This window comes from Nycticebus coucang, chromosome 13 (assembly GCF_027406575.1).
Source record: "Nycticebus coucang isolate mNycCou1 chromosome 13, mNycCou1.pri, whole genome shotgun sequence".
Classification (NCBI taxonomy): domain Eukaryota; kingdom Metazoa; phylum Chordata; class Mammalia; order Primates; family Lorisidae; genus Nycticebus; species Nycticebus coucang.
The window spans coordinates 95,487,574-95,511,969 of NC_069792.1; the positions used below are offsets into that span (position 1 = coordinate 95,487,574).

The window sequence follows — 24,396 nt, forward strand, 5'->3', positions numbered from 1 at the left end:
TGCTTTAGTAGACAGCTTGACTAAATTCATACTGCAGTTTTATTTCTTGGTAAGCAGCTCAAATTTCCCTTGAAATTATTCATCCTTTTCAGGATACTTGCAACCCACCCATGTGGTTCAGTGGTCACCAGAGATTTGGCCAGAATTTACACGTAGAATTTGTGGCTCTTGCTGTCTTGTTTCTGTACTTCCTCCCTCACTCTCCAGCAGCTGTAGCTGCTAAAATTTTTTTTTTTTTTTTTTTTTTGTAGAGACAGAGTCTCACTTTATGGCCCTCGGGTAGAGTGCCGTGGCCTCACACAGCTCACAGCAACCTCTATCTAACTCCTGGGCTTAGGCGATTCTCCTGCCTCAGCCTCCCGAGTAGCTGGGACTACAGGCGCCCGCTACAACACCTGGCTATTTTTTTGGTTGCAGTTTGGCCGGGGCCGGGTTTGAACCCACCACCCTCGGTATATGGGGCCAGCGCCTTACCGACTGAGCCACATTTTGACTTCTGATTCTTCAGGCCATGGGCCTTCCGTCGAGTTGCAGCTGTTCTGTGTGCTGCCTGCAGCCGCTCCACATGCTAACACCATAGGAATACGTCTCATCCAGTTGCCCTTCTCCAGGTGTCAACAGTGTTCCAGAATCTGCCTGCCCCTTATCATTACCTTGAAGTAATTTTTTTTTTTAAATTTTATCCAAAGTTTAGAGTTATCTATCTAAGAGTTTGTTTGGTTGGGGCTTTTAAACGTTGCTAAAATAGAAGTGGAACGTTGTGGCAATTTTTTTAGAACACACATGTACCAGAAATTTTGTATCTGTAACTCACAACAACAGTGTATAAATTATTATCCATATTTAATAAATGATGAAAATAAGTCTAGAAGTATGGAGGTTGTATATCTTCTTCAAGTACTGTGTAGTTAGCTATTGGTGGAGTCAGGGTGAGTATCTGCCTCAATCTAAAGTTCTAACCATTATTCTCTCGCTGTTTCTATATTTGAAAAATTATTCTTCAAATGTTTGCTGAAATCAGTGAATTTATTATAAGCAACCAATATCTCTGAATATAAATGTAACATTAAAGATAAAGTCCTTCTGAAATTTTTTCTGTATAGAAATATTACAGTAACAATAAATCAAAGCCAATGTGTTACAGTATCTTCATCATGCTAAATGGTAAATTCAGATCTCCCAAGAATGTCAAACTAGAAATAGGAGAAGATGAAATAAATTAGTTGATGGAAGAAATGCCAAGATAGAGCAGAATGAAAAAGAAGACCTTTTTCAATAAAGCTGTATTTTAGGTTTTAAACTTAGTATGTCATCAGTTGGTAGTCTTAATCCAAACACACATATTGCAAAGCCAGTGCTTTAGCTTATAGAGCTATAAACAATTTAAGAGAAGGAACAATCAGATTTACTTGGGCTAAACAAACAACATAGATCTTTTAAACAGATGTTGAGTGATGACAGTCTTCATGGCTGCATAATTGCTCCTAAATGCTTCTGAATTAACTGCCTGTGTATTCACGCACCTGTAGCAGCCGAAGATAGTTGGAGTTGACCACTTGTGAGGTTGACAAGGAAGTGTGTTAAGTGGTGTGCCAAAGAGCTTCTAAGGTTTTCTCCTGTGATCATTAGTGACAGTATTGCTAAAAGTGGTCCAGAACAGAAGAGTAGATATAAATGAATAAAACTCTGTCCTAGCTATAAAGAAAGAATGAAGGAGTTCTTGGATGTTAAAAACATGCCGGTTCATACTGGGCACTTCCTGGAGGCCTTAGAAAGGGGATGGCCTTAGACCCCTGCACATTAGGGGTCTCCCCTCTGTTGGATTCTTGAGATATGCTTTTAACAAACACATGTAATAAAGCCAGTTTTTATACCACACTGTTTTTCTGAACATCCAGCACACCATGCTAACCTCTGCTGTTACTAGGACCATATGGCAATGTAATTACTAAATTTATCTCCATAGTAGAGAAAAATACCTTTTGCTTTTGGTGGTTCTGAGTCCAGGCATAGTCTTAAAACACAGTATGTGTTCAATAAATATTCACTGAAGTAATAAATGAGTGAGACAATATCTGAGAATTATCTAATATTATCTAAGAAATTTCTAATTGCTCCTACAATGGGAATACATTTACCACCACCCAAGACCACAGATTATATATTTCATATGATGCTTTCATCACCCATAACAGAAATGGCAGAGTACTTTGAATCTAGCGTTGAACTGAATGCATGTTGGCCAGTTTAATTTGCATGCCCACTGGCTGCTGGAATCGAAAGGTTCTATTTTTTATTCATTTATTTATTTTAATTGACAAATGACAATTTGTATATATTAATGGTATGATATGATGTTTTGATACATTTTTACATAGTGGAAGGGTTAAATCTAGCTAATTAACATATCTAACTGCTTATCATTTTTCTTTCCTAAAAATTACTGTATTATTTTTCACTGAGGTATATTATACATATATGTATAATTTGCCATCTTTGTCATTTTATGTGTACAGTTCAGTTGTAATATTAATAAATACATTTATGTATATTTTTACCGTCTTCGTCCCCTCTTAATCCTCTGCTTCCTGGCCCCCATTAACAACCAGTCTACTCTCTCTCTTTATGAAATCTACTTTTGTTACTTCCCACGTGAGTAAGAACATGTGATAGTTATCTTTCTGACCTTGGCATATTTCACTTAACATGATGGCCTCCAGTTCCATCCATGTTGCTACAGATGACAGGATTTCATTCTTTTTATGGCTGAGTAATATTCCATTTTATGTGTGTGTGCCCATGTCACATTCTTCTCCTGAAAAGGGAATACATGTGAAATAGGGTCACGGTCCCACTCGACACACAGCCACCCCTCCTGCCCCTTCCTGTCTCTTCCATTTCTCTCATCTAACAGTGAATTTAAACACTGTTACAATATTTTAATTTCTTCTATCATGATTCTGGCCATTATATACTTTTAGGAAGTATTATTTCAAAGCCTAAAATCATAAAATCTTTATGCAGTAGGTACTGTAAGCATAGAAGGCTGCTAACATTGAGTTCTTAAACAATGAGCAATTCACTCGTTCTCAGCTTTGGGGAACCTATGGAGCTTTTTTCAGAAAGTAAATAGCAAGATCTTCCGTTCAAGAGATACATATTCATTTACTTTGTTCTTCCCTAAACTTTTATTAAATTACTGAATAAAGGCCCGACATGGTGCCTCATGCTTGTAATCGTAGCCCTCTGGAATGAGAAAGTTCAGAGGACACTACTGTTTAGTCCTCCAGAGGATCTAGTCCTTTAGGGGATCCACTACAGGATCACCTAAGCTCAGTAGTTAGAGACTAGCCTGAGCGAAGCAAGACCTCATTTCTACTAAAAATAGAAAAAGTAGTCAGTCATTGTGTTGGGCACCCATAGTCCCAGCTACCTGGGAGGCCTAGATGAGAAGATCACTTAAGCCCAAGAGTTTGAAGTTGCTGTGGGCTGTGACACCAGGGCACTCTACCCAGGGCGACTGAGTGAGACTCTGTCTCAAAAATAAAACAAATACAATTTAGAAAATAAATTACTGAATAAAAATGATTTATAAGTCTATAGTAATATTGAAATTTATAATAGTAATTTCAAGATATTTCTGGCAGATAACAAGTGATAATAGATAATGTTAGAATAGACAGAAACATCAGAGGAAAATGCACCATAAAGACTGCCAGGGAGCTCAGAGTGTGCCTGAAGGATCCCCAGAGAAGCTCTGAGCTAACAGAATAAACATGGGGGAAGACTCGAAAAATGCCAAGAAAACAAAGGTACGTGGATGTCATCATCCAAGTATAAAGGTTTGGAAGAACTAGTGAAAGGAGTGAACGTGTTCTCTGAAACAATCAATGGAAATGACTCAGGAGGTAAAGACAACTTGACCAGTAATCTGAATTTGTATAAATTCTCTGTTTAATTAGCTATTGTGCTCACCAAATAATGAGTGGCCATTCCCTATGTTCCTGCCTTCCCCTGTAACTGGTGCCAAAATATTACAGCATATTGTGTCTGTGAATAGACTTTTATCATCAATTTATATTGAAGAACCATTTTAATATCTATATTTTTATATTTGTTTGTTTAAACAGTAGTGTCCTCTAAAATTTATCATCTTTAAGCATTATGTAATTTAAAAGTAGTAATATCCTAACCTTTTTTATTCATTATTGATTTCATAGTTTTTTTTAAATTTTAGCAGAATATTTTAGGAACCAACTTTTGTTCTTATAAAGGAGGTATTTTCTGTGGATTATAAATTATTTTAACTTGAAATTTACTGTAGTACTTACAATAAAAACAAATATGATTTTGTTGTTCTGAGATCAGAAGCTTTAGAATCTTTAATGCTAAGCCTTCAGGTAAAGAAACTCACATTTCAGGATTCAAAAAACCTGGAAAAAATGACGTTAAACTGGCTGCTATAAAATTACTAGGCAAAGAGGCAAGAGAATGACAGAATTGTCATCAAGGAAAAAATTTAGATAAGGATCAAATTAGAAATTTTAAATTATCCAATAGCATCAAGTTCTCCAAAAGGTTTTCTAAGTTTGGGTGGTTTTAAGAAAAAAACCAAAGATAAAACCTAATTAACACTTGTATATGTAAAAATAAAAAGATACATATTTAAAAAAAGATAAAAACTAATCTCAGAAGTTAGTAATTTGAAATTATAACAAACGTTGGACAATTATAAGGAACAGTTATATTTACCTTCCTTTTAATCCCCCAAGAAAATACATTTTAAACCTGGTATTGAATGTACAGAGCTACTAGAGCATGAGTAGTGTGCGGCCTCTCAGGGACTCCCTGCCTTGTTGACCGTGGTTCCGTTGCCACCGCACCCACGGGGTTGGTGCACAGCAGCCATTCAGTGAAGGCGGGTGGTTGGGTGGACCAAGGAGTGAGCACTCGCCGCAAAAGACTACTCAGTCTGGAGTTCTAGACCTAAGAGGAATTATTTTCTGTTCCTCTTCTCACCCAGCATTGCCCAACATCTTTCTACCTAATACCTAATCCAATTCCAAAATATTTTTTAAGAAAAAGCAAAAAAGGGCGGCACTTGTGGCTCAGTGAGTAGGGCGCCAGTCCCATATGCCGGAGGTGGCAGGTTCAAACCCAGCCCTGGCCAAAAAAAAACCACACACACAAAAAAAACCTCTCTGCCTCTTCCTTTATTACAAAAAAGATAGTTTTGGCTGGGCGGGCGAGGTGGCTCATACTTATAATCTTAGCACTCTGGGAGGCTGAGGTGGGTGGATTGCTTGAGTTTGGGAGTTCAAAACTAGCCTGAACAAGGGCAAGGAGATCCCCTCTGTACTAAAAGAAAAGGGCGGGGGGTGGGGGGGTGGCAGGCGCTTACAGTCCAAACTACTCAGGAAGTGGAGGCAGGAGGATCACTTGAACCCAGGAGTCCGAGGTTACTCTGAACAAGGCTGACACCATGACACTAGAGTGGGCAACAGAATGAGACTCTTCCTCAAAAAGAAAAAGAAGAAAAGTTTTTGTTTCTTATAAGATAGCCTTAGAAGGCAATTAGGTATCTGTTGGTTAGGAATTGGTGTCTCTGCACACATATGACTAGAAGGCAAGACTGGATCTACCCTGTTTCCCGAAAATAAGACATCCTCCGAAAATAAAACCTACTTACAAGAAAGATAAGATGTCCCCTGAAAAAAAGACCTAGCGCATCTTTGGGAGCACACCTTAAAATAAGACTTTCAGGGAAACAAGGTATTTTGGTGAAGCTTTCTTTAATGTATACACATTAGAATTTAATATTTTATTTTTGATATTATAAAAATAAATTTTCTTAGCACCACTAACGTTTGAAATATTTAAAGTCCTTTATATTTAAAAAAAATATTTTTCTATTTTTAGAAGGATAAACAGTAAAGTGTTATATGCTGGATGAAAATGTTGAATGATACTTTCTTTAAAATGGATTGAAAATGATATTTGTATTTGCTAAAGATTGTTTTAATAACTACAAGTGGTATATTTTCACCCTCTAGTATATGAAGTTCCGAGAAATATTATTAGGAAGACTTGAATAATTAATATTAGGGCCATAAGTGTTTCACCCAGTGTATGATATGATTTATATTAATGTACTAATCAATATTAAAAAGTCATTTTCTTTTTTATTAAGGAAAGGTTAGGTATAGGAAAGTGATAATTCTTTCTCAACTGGGGACAAATTTATGAAGATTTCAAATAAAAACTTTCATTGGAATTTTTAAAAATTGTTTGATTCCTTACCAGACTTACCTGCTCAGGACATTCTTCCACCTAAACTATCAGAACTGTCTTTCCTTCAACTCTGTCATTACTGTATAGTTTGTGCCTCTACTACAACTCAGGTGTCTCTACCTGACGTGTCTGCCCACATCCCCGGCACACCAGGGGGGTCCCGCCCCAACCCCCCACCATAAGGTCCAGTGAATTCCTCCTACTGAAATCAGTACTTGGTATCCAGTCACATTGTATTAAAGTACTCTCTGAAGGTGTATCAGTGACCAGCCACACTGAACTTGATGAAGGGGAGACAAAAGGGGGAAAAAAATCTGTGGTCTCTTTTAAAATCACCTTAATATTAATAGGCTTTGGGAAAACAATTACTGAGACAAATCACGTGAGAACTTCTGACAAGAACTTGTAATTTACACACCCCAGGGATGGGCAAAGGAGAAAAGTGGCCTAAACCTGGTTCCTACTTTATAGCTCAGCCAGTGCAGACGCTGGAAGAAGATTCCAAGCAGAAGGCGTCCAGTGAGCACACCTCGTTATTTGTAAAACTGTTAACAATAGAAGGTATTATGTCCCACCAGACTTTGGTTTTTCAGAAATTTTAATGTGTCTTTCAAAATTTCTTTGAAAATCAGTCTGTCTTTGATGTGAGGTTGAGGTTATTAATATCACAAATTTACCTTGAGTCTTTTCTGTGACAAGAATTGGAGTTATGGAGATGAGTACGTCCTTGTCTTGACCTCAGGGAGCCTAGAGTGTGAGACCCGAAAGTCAGAGAGGACGGTGACCGTGACAGATGATAATACAGGGGAAAGAGAGATGAATAAAGAACGCAATGGAGTAGAAATGAGGGTTGGGTGTTCTGAATGGAGAGCGTGGGTTTGAACAAACTGAAATGGAAACTGACGGAAACAGGAGCATAGTTCAGAGGGAAGTCCTCCAAAGCAGAGGGAGGCTTAGAAGCAGAAGAGGAGGCTGTTTGTGGCCAGAAATTAGGGGGTGGTGCTGAAAAATGAGTTTCTAGAGCCACCCTTGGCTCCTACTAGTGGTATGGCCTAGGGGAACTTGAAGTTAATTTTGTCCAAGCCGTAGTTCCCTCATTGATAAAATGGAGATAGAAAATTGAGCACACACTTATCCAAATTCTACTTAATTATTTAATGCCCTATTCAAGCTCAGACTCTGCCATGATTTCTCGGATCCCACACAAACAAATTGAATTCCTATACAGTGACAATGTGATCACTCAGCACAAGACCTTGAGCAAAACTTTCTTTTAAATTCCTTTGTTAACATCATTGTTCTCCAAGATGAAGGACACTTGGGCTGTATAATTCCAAAAGGCAGAAATAGAGCTGACAGAGGTTACAGAGAAAGATTTTTGTCATTTTTATATTCAAATTTAAAAAGAAAAAACATACTAAGGTTAGAATTGGATGACAGTGAATGATAGCCTTTGAAGTAAAGAATAAGCTCTGTCATCAGGGGCTACTTCATTGGAGACACAGAAAAGGCAAATAACTTTCTTGCACATAAAGGGCATACTTCCTTGCCTTCTATTGTTAACAGTTTTACAAATACCCAGTTTGCAACTTCTGGCATTAAATTATAACTCGTATATTGCCTTAGATTTTTTTGTATTCTATACACTATAGGATAATAAAGCAGTTGCTCAGTTAATTGTTTTAATTACATGGAAGATTGGATGGAACACAAAATAATGAAAAGAGATGATTTCATTTCAACAGCCTATTTCATGACAGGGCTGTAACCTCTGAATCTAAAACCCAGATAATCAAAGAGCATCTGCAGACTGGCAGGTGTGGCACGGGAGATCTTGTTAGCAAAGCAGAATCTCAGTCCCACCCTAGCCCTGCTGACTCAGACTGTGCCTGTAGCAGCAAGGCCCGCAGGTGATGTGGGTGCAAGTGAAGGTGTGAGAAACACTGCCCTAGAACCACATTTCATCTGGTCTCTGAAGGGCTCCAAGCAAGAGCTGCCAATATCATGTTTGGAAGCTTTTGTCTGCACTGCTTTGACAGTTTCTTAAGTGTGTTCTGAGGGACTCTAACTACAGGCTGCTTTAGCCTTTTTCTTTCGTCTGTCCTCTCATTCACATAGCAACCCTCGGCAAGGAAAAAAGTGTTAAAATGATTAGGCTTTATTCTCAGAAAAGCACTCAGGACTGAAGAATGATTGTCGAATGTGTTAAGGATTCGTAGGAAAAATACAGTTACCCCTCTGGTTGTTACTGCATCAGGCTGTGGACCTCAGAGGCATCTCTGGGAAGGGTTTCCTCACTGTGATACCAGGACTATTAGGCTGGGATCCTGCCACTAGATCCCGCAGGCCCCACTCTGTAGTCAGCCATGGCTCTGACCTTCTTGAGTCTCAGGAGTCAACCCTATTCCCCAAGGTCACTGTACTAGTACCACTGGAGCTAGCTCGAGTGGTGAGGGCTTATGCCACTGAACCCATCGTTTTTCCTGCTGTTTTCTGCTGTTACTTGTAAAAATTATAGATAAAAGCCAAACAATTTAATATACATTTATAAACACTTCCCCTACCAGTCACTTTACTGTTGCTAAGTGTATACAAGGAGAACTGCCGTGACTTAGACCTTCTGTTGTGCTCTGCTTATTTCAATAAACAGCCAGAAGTGTGAGGACAATAGAAGCCAAAGGGCCCCTAGTAACTCCCACTTGCCAAGCGGCTGCCTCAGGCCAGGCACTTCATACCCTACAAGGAAACTTCACAACTATTCTGCAATAGATCAGTATCATTAGCCCCATTTTACAGGCGGGAAAACTGAGGCTCAGAGATCTAGTGACAGAACTAAATTCACCTATGAGTGTGTTAAAACCCAAAGCATATGTTTCATCCCATTTTTAAATCCTTTTTAAATCTATAAACTAAGTAGTTTCTGATTAGCCAATAATTTTTTGTATTTTTAAATTTAAAGCATATATTCCCATGAAAGTTTTCACCACAAAAATCTTTATGAACGTTTTTCATATCTGAATTTCAAGACCAAAAACCAAGGTCTCCCTGCTAAAAAATCCAGACAGAAAGAACCATTACAGTCCATCCGCTTGTCTGCGTTAGGAGCTGTGCAGATACGTCACCTTTCTGCTCTTCTGTTAGTCATTCTGAGCCTGTGGCACCCTGTTCCTATCAGTTTAAGTCTACTTTCCAAGTTAAAAAAAAAAAAACCATTTATTATAAATACAATTATAAATGTAACAGACACGTTTTCTCTTCTCATTTCATGTTGTCAGTCCCATTGTTCAGCTTCACCCTTAACTTCATTTGTAGCACTCAGTGAGTGCTTTGTGATAGGACAAGGTGGTTCATGAGCAAGTCCCTCCGTCATGCCATTCACACCTCCTGTGTCATCTACGGCAGTGTTTGTTAATGTGTTAAGGCTCTGCTGCTTAATACCATTCCTGTGGAATTTCAACACTTGTAAAAAAATTGATCTTGAAAGCAGCTTTTAGAGATAAGTATCCAGAACTGCTAGATGTATCAAATGACTTGTCTGAAATTCTACACCAGATAATTCCTTTCCGTGATTCCATATACCCAATGACACATAACCAACAATACTGATGATCATAGGAAAGAATTGTGAGCTTCTTAAATATATAAATTTATGTCTTTAAACTTGATGACAGGCATACACGTGTGTATTCAGGAAGCATGTCGAGTATTTTGTGGTCCATGTCATACCTTTGACCATGAGGGTGGGGTATTGTATTGGATAAGGAAGCAGGGAGCCTTAGTTAGTTTACATATACACGATCAGAGTAACACCAAGGAATCAGATGTATTGTATCTGCAAACTACTTCTTCCTTTGATCAGGTTGGAGATTTTCCTACATATATGTTAGAGATACAAAGTTGCATAAAACAGAACAGAGATTATAGTATCTGTCAGTACAGTTCAAAGTGATTGAAATTTATGTAAACTGTGGATCTTTATTGAGTCAGGAAACATTTCAGGTGCTTTATATATACTGTCTCATTTTTTCTCCGGTAACACTATTTATCCCCATTTCATAGTGAAGGAAACTGGCCTGCAACTTCCGGTGCAGGTTAAGCTAGTTAGGACCTCGGGAATTAAACTGAGATCTGATTCAACACCCTTGCTCTTGACTACCATTTGTGCCGTACCAATATTTACGCCTAGGATTAAAAAGATATATAATTTACATTACTCATGAAAAGATTACCTAAGGGTGAGGTTAATTTATGAGAAAAAATGTTACTTCTTTTCAGTGCTTCAGATTTCTGTTAAGATTAGGTTCAATTACTAATACCAAATACCTACTTAGAGTGGTTTCTCCCTGTAGAAGTTTTATGTCCCCTTCATTCCCCACTTAAAAGCCGACACATCCATCCCACACTGCCACCCAGGGTCCTGGCTCTCTCTGCTTTGTGGCTATACCTTTTTTAGTCTGTTGCTTTTGTCTGCAAGCCTTCTGTCCTTAACAACCATGTCCAACGATATCTTTTTGTATGATGCTGACAGTTTTGAGAAGTACCAGTCATGTTTTTCATACGATATCTCTCAGTTGGGTTGATAATTTTGTCGTGATGAGCCTTGGGTAATAGTTTGGGGAATGAAACCCCCAGAGGTAGGACAGGACTTTGATCACATCATACAAGGTTGACTTCTGCCTCCATGTGCTGTCAGCCTTCTCCACCATAAGGGAGCTTCTTTTTCTCTCTCTCCATACTGTATCTTTTAAAAGGTAGTCATTGTGGGGAACCAACCCCTCTTCAAGAAGTGGGTAATTATAGTTCATCTCCTAGTGGGTGGAATATTTATGAAGATTAATGGGGAGATTTGTCACTGTCCTCTATCATTTCTGTATTTATTTATATCAGTGTGGACTCAATACCTATTAGTTTTGTATGTTAGGTTACAGTCCAACACTACTTATTTTGTTGCACAGATTCTTTCACTTAGCTCTTCAGTTCCTTTGACATGCCCTTATGACTTGGTGGGGGGTGTTATTTATTCATTTATTATCTTTTCCTTGCATTCTGGCACCACAAGTTGTTCCAGACTCATCCTTTATATATTTCTACCTCCAGTGCTAGAATCAGGCATTTCTCCAAGAACCTTTTGCTCTGTTCATTGGGGCGTGGTGTTAGAAACCAGCTCGGGGCGCTAGGTCTGCTTGTTACTGCCAGAATATCCTTCCTTGCTTCTAGGCTCTCTCCGCTGACGGAGTATGGACGTGTGTGTGCGTACTAACCTGTGTCTATATGCATGTCTGTGCTTATTTCTTTGTTTAACCCTCTGTATCTATAGTAAATTGAAATGAGTTTATACTAAAGTCTCTGATTCTAATCAAGTCCCGCATTTATCATTGGAGCCTCTTACCCTCACTTATCCATAACATTCATTCCAACAAGAAAAATCTTGCTTTCTTGGTACATCTACTCATTTATTTTTTATACCTATGGGGAAACGCATGAGCATTCCTTTTGTTCTAGATCCTCACCAACAATTGATATATTCTTTTTTTTTTTTTTTTTTTTTTTCTTTTTGAGACAGAGTCTCATTTTATTGCCCTGGGTAGAGTGCCATGGTGTAATAGCTTACAACAACCTCTGTCTCCTGGGCTCAAGTGATCCTCTTGCCTCAGCCTCTCAACTACAGGTGGCCACAACAATGCCTGGCTGTTGTTTTTTTTTTGGTTTGTTTGTTTGTTTGTTTGTTTTAAGAGATGATATCTTGCTCTTGCTCAGGCTGGTCTTGAACTTCTAAACTCAAGCAATATACCTCTCTTGGCCTCTTATTTTAGTCATTTTTATTAGATGTTGAAGTGGTATCTTATTTTTGCTTTAATTTACAATTTCTTAATGACAGATGATGTTGAACATCTTTTTATTTGATTATTTGCCATCTATATATCTTCTTTGGTGATCTGTTAGGATATTTGCCTATTTTTTAAATTAGGTTATTTCCTTTTTGTTGATTTTTTAAAGTTTTTTTATATATTTAAGCTATAGATCCTTTGTCAGGCATGTGTTTTACAAATAAAGTCCAGGTTATCAATTTTTCTTTCATGGACTATATTTTTGATACTGTATCTAAAACCTCATCACCAAATTAACATCATATAGATTTTATTCTTAAGTTTTATATTTTATATTTGATTCTAAAATCCATTTTGACTTAACTTTTGTGAAAGATATTAAGGTCTACATCTCTCTGTCTGGGTGTGTGTTTGATTGTTTTGGCATATGGATATCCAGTCCTGCACTATTTGTTTAAAAGAAAAATACCCAGCTAGTTTTTCTTCATTGAATTGTCTTTGTTCCTTTGTCAGGAATCCATTGACTGTATTGCAGAGGGCCTGTTTCTGGGCTCTCTGTTTTGTTCATTGATCTGTATGTATTCTTTCACCAATACCAGACTGTCTGGATCACTATAGTTTACAATAGGTAGGAAATCAGATATTGTAATCCCTCTAACTTTGTTTTTCTTCTTCAATATTACCTTGTATTCACTGGATCTTTTTCTTTTCCCTTATACTTTAGAACAGTGGTTCTCAACCTTCTTAATGTCGTGGCCCGTATATACAGTTCCTGTGGGTTGCAACCCACAGGTTGAGAACCACTGCTTTAGAATGTCAGTATCTACAATACAGGTTGATGAGATTTTGATTGCATTGAATCTATAGATCAAACCGGATAGAGTTGGCATCTTAACAATATGGAGTCTTATAACCATGAATATGGAATGTTTTCTTGCTTTGATTCCTTTCATTAGAGTTTTGTAGTTTTCTACACAGAGATTCTGTACATACTTTGTTAGCTTTATACCAAAAGATTTAATTTTTTTTGTGGTTCCAGTAAATGATTTTGTGTTTTAAATTTCGAATTCCAGTTGATTATTGGCACATGGGAAAGCATTTAAGTTAGCCTTATGTTCTTAGATCCTTTACTAGCTTATTAGATCTAGAAGTAGTATTTTTTGAGTAGTCTTTTAGATTTATTTCTTGCTTCAAAATCTATATAATTTTTATTTACTTTTCTTGTCTTATTCAAGTAGGCAGACTCTCTAGTACATCATTGAATTGAACATTAGCAGTGAGAATAGACATTCTTGCCTTGTTTCCAGTCTTAAGGGCAAAGTATTCTATTTCTCAACATTGAATATGATGTATGTTTGCTTTAGGTGTTTTTGTTTTCAAACCGAGGCATTTTTCCTTTATTCCTAGTTTCCTGAAAGCTACTGTCATGATTTGGTGTTACATTTTTCCAAATGCTTTTTCTTTTCTATTTATATAATCATAAGATTTTCCTACCTTAGCCTTTTTGATGTGGTAGATTGCATTGATTTTCTAACATTGAACCTACCTTATATACCTGGAATAAATCCTATTTAGTTTTGATGTGTAATTATTTTAATACATTATTAAATTCCGTTTGTAATATTTTTGAGGATTTTCGTATCTGTGTTCATGAATGATATTTATTTCCACTTTTTCATCTTATAACGAAATGTCTTTTTCCACAGTGATTTTTAGGACAACTTGTCTCATACTGAGGAGGTTAGAGAGCAGCTGTGTTGGTCCCGAAGCCAGCAACTGTCCCCCATTTTCCATCTACCCCAACCAGTCCCCAGAGGGAGACTTAGAAAAGAATTCTGGGAGATGTTTTCTGTGACAGGTTCCTACCAAGGTTCAAGGCCAGGAGGCATTTTCAATGACCAGCCTTATAGAGTTAGTTAGGAAGTAGTCCCTCTGATTTTACTGGAGAACTTGTATCATTTATTCCTTTAATATTTGATAGAATTTAGTGAAACCATATGGATGTAGTGTGTTTTTTTTTCTGAAGGTTATTAATTATTGATTAAATGTCTTTAATAGACGTAAGCCTGTTCAGATTGTTTAATTCTCCTTGTGTGAGTTTTGGTCATTTGTATATTACCGTAAATTAGTCCCATTCATCAATATTAACAAGACTTGGGGCCTGGAGTTGGTCGTAATATTCCTTCATTTCATTAGAAATGTCCTGAGGTGAGTAGTGATGAAACTCTTCATTTCTGGTGTTAGGGGATTTTTTTCCTTGATTAGCCTGTCCAGGGATTTATCGATTTTATTGATCTTTTCAAGGACCAGCTTTCAATTTTGTTAATTTTCTCTATTATTTTTGTAACATGAATTTGCCATCTCAAACACACTGATTATAGACCATCAGCATTATCAGCTGCAGCTCTTGCTTCATGGCCCTTGTGGAGGTGAGGTGGTTCCAGCTGTGTCTTTATTCTCTGGTGTGGACACACTTTTCAGTCCTTATTTCTTCAAATAGAACTTGCGCATTTCCCAGGCTTTTGCTCATGTTGAGCCATTCTTGGGATAGCCACCTCCTTCCTTCCTCTCTGACTTGAGTCTTGTGCTTGACATTAGAAGTACCTGAATACATTGAATTTTGTTCAGAAAATGCTTATATTTATTTAGCTTAAAGATGGTATTTTATATTACTATGCAGTTGATATATTATTTGGGAAAGTACATTTTATTCCCTCTTTGGTGGAACTGGGGCATATGTTTTGGTCCCTGGGTTTGCCTTAAGTTCTCAGATCTCTCTAAGGCTCAGTTTCCTTGTTCACAGATCAGCGAGGTAAGGCCTGCGTCATGGTGTGGAAGTGAAGTTTGGGTGTGATCTGGGCGTGCATGCAGCCCCTGACGATGTCATAGCTTCCTGCTGTGCACCCAGCCAGACATTAAGCGTGAACTTCTTTGATATTGCCATATTGTTGCTGGACTCACTACCTGAATGATTTAACTTCCGTTGGTATTTAACTGTCCCTTGTCTGGTTTAGTTCTTTCTTTGCTTAAGATTTCCTTATTCCTTTTTACAGAAATACAGCGGATTGATTTCTCTGAGGCATAAGTGCATATGACTCATGGAGTGCTGGAGAATATGATAAATATTGCTAATTTGACTCTCTTCCTTACAGGGGAAGGGGAGGAGTCACAGCCCGGCCAGTTGGAGTTGGTGTCCCTCGGGGGACACCAGCACCCAGGGGAGTTCTATCCACCAGAGGCCCAGTAAGTCGGGGAAGAGGACTTCTCACCCCCAGAGCAAGAGGAGTTCCCCCAACGGGGTACCGACCTCCACCACCACCCCCAACACAGGAGACCTATGGAGAATATGTAAGTGAAGGTGTCAAACCATGACACTGGATGTTGTGACCACACACCCTCCCTCACCTTGGTTTAGTGCTTGAATAACTCTACCTTAATTCAGCAAACATTTAATAAATGCTAAGTAAGTACTTAATACTAGAGATACAAAAATAACATGACCTCTTTTATCAAATAGCTTAAATCTAAAGTAAGGAAGATAAATTTGAGTGGTGGGGAAGTGCAAGACTGGGGCCCAGGAGACTTGTTATCAAGGTCCTACAGGAGTTTAGCCCAACATTCCTCACTATTCCATTCTTCCGAATACTTCAGTCATTTATAACATAATGGCCTCCACATACCAAGATGGTTTCACCCTTAAGTGTTTCCCTTTAAACTATGCTGTTAAATATAGGATCTCCATGGAAATTCTTTGTAGTGAAGAAAACAAAAATTCTTCCTTTTTTCATTGGTGCAAGTCAGTTTTTCAGTGGTCCTTTGATATGGTTCATAGACTTACTTAACGTAAGAGAAGGAACTATGAAAATTGAGGGGGAAAGGAATTCTTTAAGAATAGAAACCCTCTGGAATTCTTCCTATGATGTCTTAGTTTACCACAATGAAGAAAGTAAGAGTGGATGGATGATTCATAGTAGTAATTTAAAATACTAAAGCGAGAGTCTATCAGCTACTGTCGATGAAAGGGAAGCAGTGACAGCAATAAAATGTAGGGACCAACAGATTCTTAGTTTTACCAGAACAGCGATCTCTTGCTAGGTGCTTAGCACCTCTTTGCACGGTTTCTGGAGGCTGCAGTAATTCCCTGGGCCACAGACAACTTCTGCTTCATCTACTGCCACTGGAAAGGTCCAGATCTTTGTCTTGGGCGTACTGAACTCTTTGTAATTCTCTGAACATGCTGTTTGCATATGCTTACAGACTGTGTTCGTGCTCCTTGCCCAGCCTAAATGATCTTTTCATGTTTCATTTGACTGTCTCCCATTGGTTCTTCTAGACCTAGGTCAACTATTGCTAAAAAAATTTAGAGGAGGTCATAGCTCACCTAATGAGCATTTCTGCAGTTGTTACATTTCTCTCTCCCACCTAGACTGTGAACTTCTGGACCGGCAGGGATGGAAAACTGTTATCTCTTTATACTTGGCAGAGATTCCATCCTTAGAGCTCAGTGAATCACATTTACTGAATGAATCCTGTGGTGAACACGCGCATCATTTTGCTCTTCAGTTGAGGAAGGATGTGGCTTCTGTCTCTTCTCTGTTCATTCCTCACAGTTCGACTTGCTTCCTGTTCTCTGATATTCTTATCAAACTTAAAATACTCGTTCCCTGAGCAATTCCGCAAATGCTGTGTCTCCTAAAAGCAGCAGGACTGTGAAGGTGAGGGAATGTTAAATTCGTTTTAGATAGGCCCAGTGTCTGCTTCCACTCCAGCTTGGCTTGGTCTCTGTACGGTTTGGATTTAGTGTAGACGTGGCTAGATGCAGTAGTGAAATTACCAGGCAGAGGGTGCAGGGACCCTGGATCCTAGTCCCCCTTTACCATAAATGTTAGTGTCAGGCAAGGTATCCCTTTTTTGGCTTTAAAATCCACATATTTCGAAAGATCTGTTGCTTTCTTTATATGCATTCATTTTCACTTTTAATAAAGTTTGAATTTTTACCAAGTACGCATGTTGTGTGTCTCAGCGTAATACATTAATGAGTCCAGGAAGGAATTGATGAATGAAAATAAAACCTACTTGAAAGTTTAAAGTCTAAAGGAGGAAAAGCAAAAGCAAGAGAAATTTAGGGCATTTGGTTTTGGTACCTGTAGCTTGGATCTTCCTGGGAAGGGCATTGTAACAATTGAATTACCACACATTCTGTTGAGTTAATGTACTCCTCTTCCCACCCCCTACCATCCTCTACCAAGGAGGAGGGCCCTGTGGAAGGACACGTGTGACCTTTCAGGAGCAGACAAGCGTTTGAGGACCCCCAGGGAGGCAGCCGCGCCGCTGCGTCCCACACTCACCCCAGCCCGCTTCCCAGCACTGACGGGCGGCAGCTGCGGTTTCAGCACAGGGCCATCTCTCGCGGTCACACTGTGATGCTGCCTTCACATAGTGACAGCCACGTGTGACATCACCATTTCACTTTGGCTAGAGCGCAGCATTTGTAGTTCCATCCCCTCCATACAGGAATAACTCTTACACACTAAAGCGGCTGGGTGCTTTTCAGGGATGCTCTGGGTGACACAATGGGACCCTAGAGAAAGAGAAATAGTCTCATGGTGTACCTCCTTCCCTAAGTTGGACTGTCTTTAAGGACTTGGGTTATATATACTTACCACTTAATTATCTGTTTTTCCTGGGAATGGCTTTTAAGATAAATAACCCCCCAAAAAATATTTTCTTCACTTAGCATCACATTTTTTTAAGACCTCTTGACACAGTTACAAGAGTGTGAGGCTGGGTGCAGTGGGTCACACCTAATCCTAGTGCTTGAGTGGCTGAGGCCGGTGGATCACCTGAGCTCGTGGGTCCAAGACCAGCCTGAGCCAGGTGTTGTGGTGGGTGCCTGTAGCCTAGCTACTTGAGAGGCTGAGGCAAGAGAATGGCTTGAGCCTAAAAGTTTGAATTTGCTGTGAGTTGTGACATCACTACACTCTACCAAGGGTAACATAGTAAGACTCTGTCTCAGAAAAAAAAAAAGAATGGAGAAGCAAGAATCCAATGTATTCAATCCTAATGTGAAGCCAGTTGACAATGTAATACTTGCCTCTATAAGAGAAAAACCCAAATCCATTCAAGGTGGGGGAGGGGGAAGGAGAGGGATGGGCATGCTCCCACTTAATGGGCATAATTTTAGGGTGTATGTCGCATCTCTTGGGGGTGGAACACAGTTATAGGACAGACTCTCCCTAACAGATGCAAATATTGTAACCTATTATTTTGCACCCTCAAATTAATCTGAAATGAAATAAAATAAAAAGCAAAGGATCCTGTAACACTAACTAATGGTTATTTATTTATTCATGTATCAAATAGAGAAGTTGGCCTTCTCGGAGGGAGGGGGGTGGGGCCTTGGTGTGTGTCACACTTTATGGGGGCAAGACATGATTGCAAGAGGGACTTTGCCTAACAATTGCAATCAGTGTAACCTGGCTTATTGTTCCCTCAATGAATCCCAACAATAACAAAAAAAAAAAAATTAAAGAGGCGTTGGTTAAAATCCATAAATAAATTTTTTACAGAACTTCAAAAAAAAAAAAGAATACCTTTAATACTAAAGTAATTATTACTGAATTGGAATAATCATAAATTAGTCTAAATTCTATGTTTCCAGGGACCCCTCCCTCATTTCATCTTTTTATTCTCAACAACTATTATAATGTCTAGCACACAGTAGGTATTCTATAAATATTTGTTCAATGGATGAATGAATATTTTCAAGACTGAGTTTTTAAAAATTGCTGCCTGTGAAGAACCCAGCACAGACGCATATTGTGTGATTTTTTTTTCAGTTTTATTCATGTCGTAATTTGCACATAACATAATTATTAGCAGAAAGCTATATGTACAATTTTTGGTTAGTATGTGCCTGTTTTTCAGATGAGTCTTAACTTTTAAGGAAAAATACTTTTATATCTTAATTAGTTTAATTTTTAGCTACTAACATAGTTTTTGGCACGTTGTAAGTACTTAGTAAATATTTGCTGGACCAAGTAAGCAGAAACTTGAAAAGTTGTTCGAATGAATGAATGTTCATTGATTTTGTTTTTCAAGTTATTATTGAAACCATATGGTGGGAAGAAATGTGGTATTTGGCGTTTGAGGTTGTCTTCTGGTATTCACAGGGAAGTCACAGGTTGTAAAGGAGTAAGACGAATTTTTTACTGCTCCTAAAGGAAACAGAGTAACATACCATAAATCTCATCGCAGTACAGAAAGGAACTTGCAAGAGGGACATACTATTTCATGAGAAACGACTCTGCACAGAGCACTTCCATACGTGTCACGTTATCCCTACAGCCAGGCAGTGACATAGTGTGCTCCCTGTCACACAAATGAGAGTTTCAATCTGGGAGGTTAAGTGTCTTGCCGAAAGTAAAGCAGGGGCAGGTGCAGGATTCAACATTCATGGCCTGTGTTCCAGCTTTAAAAAGTCACTGCTTTGTTTAAAAACATAAAGCAGCGTTCTGGCAGCTGAGAGGACAGTTGCATCTCCCTCTTGTAGGAGACAGGACGGCAGTGCTGCACGTTCGCCTCCTGGGGAATGTCAGAGCGCTGAATCTCATAGTGTCTGTGCCCCTTGCAAGCCACTGATTCTGTGTTTTTAGCCTACCCTAAGTTGGTAAAAGGAAATGGAGAACTTTTAGGAAGAATAAGATAACATGGCATGAGATTGGAAGAAAATAAAAAATGAACACACTGCCATCTCTCAGCCCACTGCTATTATATTTGCTAATGGGGAAAAAAACGAAACTTCTGTGCAAAATATATAAATGTGTGTGACTGGCCCAGAGCACATGGTCTCAAGAGGTCCTAAGAAAATATGGCTCAGTTTGGTTTTATATTCATGGATATGGGAATTACACACAAGGCCCTAAGTCAGTATGTGGAGAGCATACATTCGTTTGGCCCAAAAAAGATGGGTCATCCTAACCATGGACTTATAGTTTACAGGCGGGGTTCAAAGATTTTTTATTTGTAATTTGTATTGTAATTATATAAAGGTTTGGAATGTTTTAACCTAATAAGAATGTCTGTTAATCATTGGCAAGCCACTGAAACTCAAGGGATCTGTTGAGTAAATTGAGTAAAGCTTCGCATTGTTTAGCCTCAGGCCTGTTACTGAGTTACAAAGGACATGTCCAAAAAGGGCAGGGGCCGTGGAGAGGCTGTCTGACCTCCCTTCTCATATTTAGGGTCTTTCTGTGGTCACTTTGACCAACAGAGGGTCTATTCATTCACACATTTATTGGCAAAAATAAAAGTAGCATTTTCACTACTTAAGAATTTCCAGTCCTCTACAAGTTCTGCTCAAAAGCCACATACTATGAATAATAGAGACATTTACGGAAGAATATACAAGGTACAAGAAAAATTGTACCTAGGAACCTAAGACCAGGGTCTTTTACAAAATAGACACCTTGGGACCTCACACAGTTCTCCCAGCATCTCTTCCACTGGTAGAAACACTCCGCAGAATCTTTTTTTGGAATTGTCATTAGCTACCCGGTCATATTTTCCTGAATCTCATTGATTGTTTGAAATCTCTTGCTTTTCAAAAGTAATTTTAGTTTTGAGAAAAGCCAAAAGTTGCAGGACACCAAGTCTGGTCTTCAAGGGGGCTGAGTCGCCTTGGTGATTTGATGTTTTACAAAAAAAAAAAACCTGCTCCAGATGTGCTGCATGGGTGGCACGTTGTGGTGATGGGGCTGCCAGTCACCCATTGCCCAGAGCGGCGGCCGCGTTGCCCCTCTCAGTCGGTAGCCACATGGGGCAGTCCATGTGCTCCACAGTGACTGACCGGGAGGAGCGTGGTCGCCGTGCGTAGCACCTCCCCAGTCCACCAGCACAGCTGGCATGGTCTTGGTCCTGCTGTGACTTTGCCGCACCTTCTTTGGATGTAAGAACTAGGTGACTTCCATGGGCCTTTGTTTGCGGATCACAGGGGTAGACCCAAGATTCATCTCTTCATTGGTAGTGGTGTAAAGCCAGTCTTTAGAAAGGCGGCAGGATGTTCCCTCTGCTGTGATATAAACCAGGGAACACGTTTTGCTGCAACACGTTTCATGCCAAGCTGCTGCCTCAAAATCTCAGAGCAGTAGTTTTGAACCCCATCCCCCCTATCAGCTTCTGGTTCTCACACTGAATAAAAGATGAAAGAAAGATCACATCAGTTGCTTATGTAAACAAAAAAGAGGAGAGATCTGGCTGCCAATTGAAAAAGACCCAAACTCTTTAAAGAGGTTTATTCTGAGCTGAATATACATGGCCATGGCCTAGAGAGCCACACTGAAGAAGCCTCGAGCAAGGAATCTTGCTGCAGTTGGGTTATGATTTGGTTTTATACATTTTAAGAAGACACTAATTACGCTTGGTTAGAAATCAATGCATTGAAGGTGTGATTTGGTTTGGCCCAAAAAGGCAGGTTATAGTTGAGTTTAAAGAGTCTTTGATTTGTGATTGGTAAAGAAACGAAAGTGTGTCTAGAGGCTTGGAATGTTTTAAATTAAAAAAAAGGAAGTCTGTTGATCAGAGACAAGCCTCTGGACACATACCCGGACCCAAGTGACCTGTGAAGTAAATTGGTGTTCCACTGTTCCCCAGGCTGGAAGGGCTCCAACCCCTCAGGTGGGGTTTCTAATGGAGGCTTCATAACTTAGACACGATTGATTAAATCTTTAGTCACTGATAATTAACTTAACCTCCAGCCACTTCCCCAACCTAGAGGTCAGGAGTGGGGCAGGAAGTCCCTACCGTGTGTAATTAAGGGGTTGGTTCCCCAGCAGCCAGCCTTCGCTCCACGCCCTGCCCACCTCCTCCTCAGCCCTGGCACTTCCTAGAAGTCACCTTATTAACATAAATTCTGCTTTAGATAAAGGGGACTTGTCCTAACTAACAAAAAGTCCTTCTTTTACCCTTATGGCTTTTATCATTTAGGAAATTCCAAGAGTTTTAGGAGCTGTGAGTTAGGAACTGTAGAAAACCAAAATATATATTTCGTATTATATCACACTATTAAAATTACCAAATCTAACGCTGTAACTGTCATCACCTTCGTGTGGCCCTCTCTCCGTGAATGCCCTATAAACACTCTGAAAACTATGGTGCACACATAGTGCTAACGTCCTTACTCTCTGGGGTGAATGGCGCTGCCATGCGCTCAGACCCCGAGAACTCACGCTCCCAGCGTCTGCATTCTTTGTATGTGCTCAACAGCTCTCCTGCTTCATGCTCAGGAACGAGTCTTTGATCTCCAGCTCATCTCTGTTGCAGTTGGCTCAGTCACGATTCTGTCTTTGTTCACTCATGTTTTCCTGGCACCCAGCCTATAGTTGTCACTCAGTGGATATGTGTTGTTTGGAAGGACGCTGTACCGACAGTTGTCACGGCGCCTCAGGAGCACTTTCCTTGTAGGCTTCCCAGAGCTGGTTCCTTCCCTAAGTGACGTATTCTTCGCACTGCTTCTAGTGTGCTTTTAGTATCTAAGATCTGGTATGCTACTCGCCGACGTCCCCCACACACAGGAGAGAGAAGCGTACTAGTTTAGAGTGCCAGAGGACCTCGGAGTTTGGCTTGTCCAGGTGATGTGTGAAGACCTTCCTGCCGGCTGTTCTGTTCACTTGTTGTTCAACCTCATCAGCCCTCTCTCTGCCCACCTTGTCATTTTATGTTTCATCTGCACCCAAGGCCGTTCCGTAAGCACAGCAGGTACTTGGACATGGTCTCTCTCTGCGCACTTCCAGATCTCATCCAGGGCGTTCTTATTTTGTCCACGCCACCCCCATTCACTGCTTACTCTCCAATGGTGAAGCCTTTCTGGACCTAATCGGGCATAGTTAGCAAAATCTTTCATGGCTTGTTAGTACCTTGTACCCACATCTGTGTTTACTTACTTGTCCTTGTGCCCAGGAGACCGTGGGGTCCTTTAGAGCAGGACCTGTGTCTTTATCTAAGTTTGTGCAGAGCCTGTCATTTTGGAGATGCTGAATGAACGTGTGGAGGATGGGCGACCTGGCCTGTATTAATGCCAGCAAACTCCGTCTCAAGCCGTGTACAATGTATTCTTTTCAACATACTAAGCAGAGAGAAATTGAATATCTTAAGCCAGTTTTAGCAAATATAACATGGTTCATTTAGTAAGCTAATAAACTTGAAAAAATACCATTTAATAAAGAATATTATTTTGAAGTAAAATACAATCATATGTGACTTAATGATGGGTTCATTCTGAGAAATGCATCTCTAGGTGATTTCCTCTTGTGCAGACGTCCTGGAGTGTGTTTACATGACTTAGATGGCACAGCCTCATCCACACCTGGGCTCGGGGGGCGGCCTCTTGCTTCTACCCTACCAACCTGTGTGGCTCGCTGCTGTGTTGAGTATTGTGCCCCGTGTAACACAGTGGTGAGTATTTGTCTATGTAAACATAGAAAAAGTGCAGTAAAAACGCAGTATGATCCTGCAGGCCCGCGGTCGTGCAACAGCCCCCAGCTGGCAGGTGCAGGCTCAATCCTCACATGCTGTGCTGGTCCCTGCCCCTCCTCCCTTCCCTATGACCCTCTGCTGTGTTCAGGTGCAAATTATTTAACCTTTCTGGGCCTTAGGGGTTTTTGTCCCTTTGGGGGATTTTTTAAGTCTGCAAAGTGCTCCTCATAGCATTTAGCGAGCAGGTCAGCACATCAGCACGTTAGACCAAATCATAATCTTAACCTCATTCTAACTTGAAAATTCTGTAAGGGATTGAGTATTTCTTGTCAAAATTTGGTTTCCACTGTCATCACTCTAAAGATGGTTTTTGTAATAAAAAATTACATTTTCATCAAGTAGAAACACCGATTTTGAGAAGTTGTAGAATACACAAAGTGCACATTTTAACAGTGCTACAACAAGCCAAAAGTGAGTGTATGATTCTTGAATTCTACAACAAGTTTGGGAAATGTTTTTTAAAATGATACTTTTTTTTAAATACAGACTTATATCCCTTAACATGTATAAACTAAGAGTGTCTTAAAAATTCTAATCATGTTGTCTCTAACTCACTTACAATGATCGCATCAACTGTCTCTCCGTGGGAAGTGTTTATCACTCCCCAGTACTTCCGTGAGTCTTGCCACCTCAGTGCCTGTAATCATTCTCAGCTTTCCAGGCTGGGCCATTGGGTTAATCGCCTTTCCACATTACGTCCAGTAGGGCATTCTAGATGAAATCATACAGATTCAGCAGAATATAA

The 24,396-nt window shown here is 39.6% G+C and overlaps 1 protein-coding gene across 3 annotated transcripts in view; it reads left to right on the plus strand.

The window, feature by feature from the left end:
- KHDRBS3 (KH RNA binding domain containing, signal transduction associated 3) overlaps nucleotides 1–24,396 on the plus strand; it is a 209,500-nt gene that overhangs the window by 125,625 nt on the left and 59,479 nt on the right. For all 3 annotated transcript variants that reach the window (XR_008373892.1, XM_053559275.1, XM_053559274.1), the window contains one exon: nucleotides 15,272–15,467. Coding sequence is in view for 2 of the 3 variants with exons in the window: in XM_053559275.1 (XP_053415250.1) it covers nucleotides 15,272–15,467 (196 nt within the window). In the remaining variant the exon portion in view is untranslated. The remainder of the gene's footprint in view (nucleotides 1–15,271; nucleotides 15,468–24,396) is intronic.